A 5,461-nucleotide genomic window follows, 5' to 3' on the forward strand; every position below is an offset into this window, starting at 1 on the left:
ATTTTCTGAATACTGAATATTGATTTTGTTGTTGTCCTTCTCCAAAGGAGTAATGGATTTTGAATGCATGTTAGGCACTTATTTCATGAGTACACAGACAGCCAACAACATTATACAGTGATAGACCCTCTTTTACAAAAGAAGAAAACCAAAAAGACAAAGCTGGCTTATGCCAAGGAGGTCCCTATTTCCTCTCTCTTCTAAGAGCCTACTTTCTTTAGATTTCCTCTCCTCTGGGTTTTCGTTAATCTCATGAATGCACTTCTGTTTTTCTTTTCTTTTTTTTTTTTGCGGTACGCGGGCCTCTCACTGCTGTGGCCTCTCCCGTTGCGGAGCACAGGCTCCGGACGCGCAGGCTCAGCGGCCATGGCTCACGGGCCCAGCCACTCCACGGCATGTGGGATCCTCCTGGACCGGGGCACGAACCTGTGTCCCCTGCATCAGCAGGCGGACTCTCAACCACTGCGCCACCAGGGAACCCCATGAATGCACTTCTTAAGAATAAAAATGTTGGCAGTCTCTGGATGAAACAGTTCCCTCAGCCCAGGAGAGTTAGTTTGTGTTATAGGCTGAATTGTGCCCCTGTCCCTCATTTATATGTTGAAGTCCTAACCACCAGTGCCTAAGAATGTGACTGTATTTGGAGATAGGGTCTTTAAAGAGGTAATTAAGCTAAAAGTGAGGTCATTACAGTGGGCCCTAATCCAATCTGACTTGTGTTGTTATAAGAAGAGGAGATTAGGACACAGACACAGAGGGAAGACCATGTGAAGACTCAGGAAGAAGACAGTCAAGAGAGAGGCCTTGGAAGGAACCAACCCTGTCAACATCTTGATCTCAGACCTGCAGCCTCCAGAATGATCAGAAAACAAATTCCTATTGTTTAAAGCACCCAGTCTGTGATACTTCGTTAGGGCAGCCCTAGGAAACTAACACCGTATGTAAGAGTAAACCCTTGTTGAGTCCAGCATTCCCACAGTTCTTCTATCCAGAGCCTCATAAGAGCAGTTCACGAAGTTGTTAACATAATTATAAAGAACCTGTAGACTTCCTGAATTCATTCAACATTTATTGAGCTTCTCCTGCACATCAGGTACTGAGCTAAATGCAAAGACAAAAAGATAAACTCTCAAGAAGCTCAAGGTATATAAGACCCCAAACCACCTTCAAGGAATTCAGTCTTAAAAGAGACAGGAATATAAGGAGTTAATTTCAATGTGCTATGACTTCTGGTAAGATTGTGGTACGCACAGAGTGCCACGGGTGCGGATCATGAGCTGTGGGAACCTACTGGGAGGCAGGAGGGATATCAGATTGGATGCCGTACCTAATCTAGGTCTTTAGGGAAAGTAAAAGTGTGCCAGGTGGCTGAGGGGAGAGAGATGTTTCAGTGACAGGAATACCACAGACAAAGGCAGGGAAACAGGAAAGTGGCTAGAATGTAGGGTGATGAGTGAGAAGTTCAGCGTAACTGGAGTTAGGATGTATACGAAGGAGGATGGGAGGAGAGACTGAAGAATTAAGGTCAGACCACAAAGGGCTGGGCATATGCCATATTTGGATTTTAACCTGAAAGCAGTGGGAAGCCACCAGAGATTTTTACAGTGAAAATTCATGATCAGACTTGCTCTGAGCATGGTCTCTCTAGCAGCGTGGAGAATGAAATGGTGTGGGGAGAGGTGGGCTGCAGAAAGACTAGAGGGCAGGGAGGATGATGGGAGCCTTAACTGAAGAAGTGGTTTGGGGGTACGGAAAGCAGTCCTGCTTTAGAGATCGTTCAGAGGTGGAAATGAAGGGGTCTGGAAACTTGCATTGTGAGGATTTTGACACTTCTACTTCTATATGTGCTGGTATGGGAAGGGTGCTTCCAACTGTAAAACACCAGACATTATTTGTTTTTTCTGTACCAGGTGTATAAATAAACATCATTGCTTCCTAAAACATACAGACATTATCATAATAAAACACACAATATATTATTTACTTTTTTAAGACTGTAGTTCAAAAGAGCTAAATTTCCTTGTGCTTTCTTTAAATTTGAGAAGAATTGCTCTTCAAAAAAAAGCAGTATAATTGGACAATGGTAAAAATGAGTATCTTATTTCATAGTAGTGTACCTGGTATTTCTGTGATTATTCCAAGTTGGACTTGCTGGAAAGCTGTTTATTTGAGGCAATACCTTGAGTAGTCTACTCAGTCTCTCTAGGCCTCAGTTTTCTTATTTCTAAAACGAGGGACAAATTCCTTGATCCCTAAAACTCATTCTGACTAAAATTCCACAAGTTTTTTCTCCCAGAAGAAATACTGCTCTTGAATTTTAAAATGCAATTTTTAAGTTTTAAAAAGAATACTTTAAATTTTGCTGGAAAATATTTCTTGGAGAGTATATAAATCTTGTTAGATGTTTTGAAATTCATTTAAAACAAACAAACAAAAAAAACCCCTGAAGCATCATGCACGATTAAAACATTACCATTCTTGGCACTCAGGGAAATGTACTTAAACCTCTGTAGGTTCAACGAAGTCTTAGAGTAAGTAACACAACGAACCAATGGTGCTTGGTTCGTTAATATAAAGTTGAACAGGATAAATACAACTGCAGGAAAATTAACAAGCCAGACGACTCCCTTTGCCCTTCCTTGGGAAACTTGTATCTCTAAGTGGAGAGAAGCTCTTTTGGAAGAGAAAGGGGAAATTGGGGAGGGAAGCTTCTCTGATTTCCTTACTCCCTACCTGCTGGTCTGTCTGATTTCCTCTCCAGCTCTCACTGTCTGATAAGGAATTGATTCTTCCCCTCTTCTCCCTCCCTCCTTCCCTTCCTCCCTCCCCCTCCCTCCCTTCCTCCCTCCCTCTCTCTCCTTCACCCTGAGTAACTGTACTGTCCTAGCAAGTGATGCGGTCGGAAACAGGAGACGGGCACGGAGGGGGCATCGCCGTCGCCGCCGCCGCGGGGCGGGCGAGCGTTTCCCAGTACCAGCGGCCCGCTCGGCCCCGGGCTTCCTCCTCACAGCCACGGGCGTGGCGGCTGCCCCCACGGTTTGATGGTGGGCGGCGGCGGCGGCGGCGGCGGCGGCGACACGGATTTGGTTCCCGCCTCTAACTGCTCGGTCTCGGGCCGCGCCGTTCCCTCTTCCTGCCTCCACGCCCGGGGCTGCCCGGGACTGCTGGAGCCGCGGAAGGTAGGGAAGGGGCGCCGCGGGGAGACCGCACGGCGGCGGCGGTGGAGAAGGAGGCCGCCGGCCGGCATCCCCGCGCTCGGACAGCGGCCGGCGCGATGTCCACCAAGGTCAGCAAGTGCAAGGAGCAAGCGAGGGTGACCTTCCCCGCGCCGGAGGAGGAGGAGGAGGGCGAGGACGAAGGCGCGGAGCCGCAGCGCCGCCGACGGGGCTGGAGGGGCGTCAACGGGGGGCTCGAGCCGCGCTTGGCGCCCTGGCAGCGGGAACAGCACGACTACTGCCTGCCGCCCTTCCTGCCGGGGCCCGACATGTGAGTACCCGGCCGGCCCGCGGCCCGCGCCTCGGGAGGACCGCGCCTGGCGGGGTGCGGGAAGGCGCGCCCACGGCCGCCTCGCGATGTGCCCCGGACCCTCAGAGCCCACTCTCCACCGCAGTCCTATGCGGGGCGGCTCGGGTGTACGGTAGACCTAGGGCGGGGTCTCGCACCCTTGGTGCTGTTCTGTAGAGGGACTTGGGGGCGCCGAAGGCGTGGCCGGGGTGTCCGTCCCGGCTCGAGCGCACGGAACAGCCCCGCGGACTGACACAACGGACGCCAGGCACGCTTTCCAGTAAGCAGACGCCTGCTCTCCTGCAACCGAGGACCGGCGTGCCCCTGCCCGTGGTCAGGGGACCTCGCGGAAGATGGACCCCGGGGTCCCGGAGCTTACCCCAGGAGGTCAAAGAAGGGGAAGTGCGCTTACACACCGGCGCGAGCTCGAACCCCGGCCTCCTGGCGTCCAGCGTGGAGCCAACCCTGGGAGCCTCAGTCCCCTCCGACGCTCCCGGCCGTCGGGCGTGGGGAGAAGGGAGGGGGCGGTGTGCGACACAGAGCGTGGGGTGAAGGTTTGCCCTGTCACCTCTTTTCCCGACGGTCCGGTCACAGTTTGGGGGTAAATCTGAGCTGAAGCCCCAGCGGGTCTCCCGGGGAGAGAGCGGGCGCGGGGCGGCCGCCGGCACCGCTTTGAGGTACTTGGTTGTGGTTCCCAGGAGGCTCAGGGTCTGTAGCTGTTTCTTTTTTAAAGAAAGGTAGAGGCCCGCGTTTTAATGTGTGAGAAAGAACAACTTTTCTTAATTGCTAAATCTTGGAAACAGCCTTTAACCAGCTGCGAGACGCAGAGAGGATGAAGAAGAGAGTGGTTCGTTTTATAGGGCGCGTGCTCTCTGTTTCTTTTGTCACGTACCTTGGACGTCTGTCTTTTTTAGGAGGTAGAGAACTTGGGGCCAGTCGTGACGGGCTGCACTAACCGCCTGGGCCGGGGAAGGGGTTCTCCCGGAAAGGGACGGAGGTTCCGCAGCGCCCCCTGCTGCCCGCAAGCTGCCCACAGGCGGGGTGCGAGGTTTCTGGGGCGACCTCGAACCGGTCGGGTCGCGCACTGCTCCGCTGGTCAGAGCCCGCACCTGGCTCGGCCGGACTTGTCTACTAAAAACGCAAATCATTGGCTGGGAGTAGGTCGTCTAGGGGAGGTTTCTGATTTAAAAGGTTTCTGATTCCCAGTGTGGTTCACTTATTGCTGAAGATTAGCCTGGATTGGAAATGGCCTAGGAAATGGAGGGAAAGTAGGTCCTTTCGGATTAAAGCGCGGCCAGCTCGCTTCCCCGCCTCCCTAAGGTTTTAAGACTTTGTCCATTTTTCCTTTTGCCAATTTGTTTTTTATAACCCAGCTCAACTTCTTGATTCTTTAATTTTTTTTTCCTTTTATCGTAAATCCACAATAAATGGGACACCAGAGCACTCTTATCTGAGAAAGTAGCGGGAAGCAGAGATTACACACTTTGCTTTTTGAAGCTTGAGGTCAATTACACAAAGCACTGGGACAAATTCTAATGTAGACTCGATGTCTAACTCGTAAGAGAACATCTTTCCTATCTATCTTCTGACTTTACATAATTCAACAGGTAAATGTTGTAGTGTACTTATTTTGTAAAGTAAATACAGCTGGCTGAAAAGACCCAGTCATTTGAAGGAGATATCCATTAATAAAGGTTCCTTCTAGAGGTAGAGCAGCAAGCTCTTCTTGTTTCTTTGAGGCCTGTCACTTGGTAACGGCAGAGACTAACTTGATATCTGTAGCAGAGATTAGCTCTTTATTCCACCTTTGAGTAGAATATGGCCACAGTTTAATAGCTCAGAAAGTAAACATACAGCCCTAGGATGGAATTGGAGGATACCCAGTCTACCAAAGCCCCAGGGTCATTTTCAGTAGGCAGAATAGCATAGCCGAATTTAACATCCAGCAGAATGCCGA

The 5,461-nt window shown here is 50.6% G+C and overlaps 1 protein-coding gene across 1 annotated transcript in view; it reads left to right on the plus strand.

The window, feature by feature from the left end:
- The first annotated feature begins 3,203 nt into the window (after window positions 1-3,203).
- Window positions 3,204-5,461, plus strand: part of TRPC3 (transient receptor potential cation channel subfamily C member 3) — a 78,965-nt gene continuing 76,707 nt past the window's right edge. The window contains exon 1 of the mRNA XM_007464835.1: window positions 3,204-3,486. Coding sequence (XP_007464897.1) covers window positions 3,275-3,486 — 212 coding nt within the window. The 5' untranslated portion in view covers window positions 3,204-3,274. The remainder of the gene's footprint in view (window positions 3,487-5,461) is intronic.

The sequence above is a fragment of the Lipotes vexillifer genome, unplaced genomic scaffold (assembly GCF_000442215.2).
Source record: "Lipotes vexillifer unplaced genomic scaffold, Lipotes_vexillifer_v1.1 scaffold231, whole genome shotgun sequence".
NCBI lineage: Eukaryota > Metazoa > Chordata > Mammalia > Artiodactyla > Lipotidae > Lipotes > Lipotes vexillifer.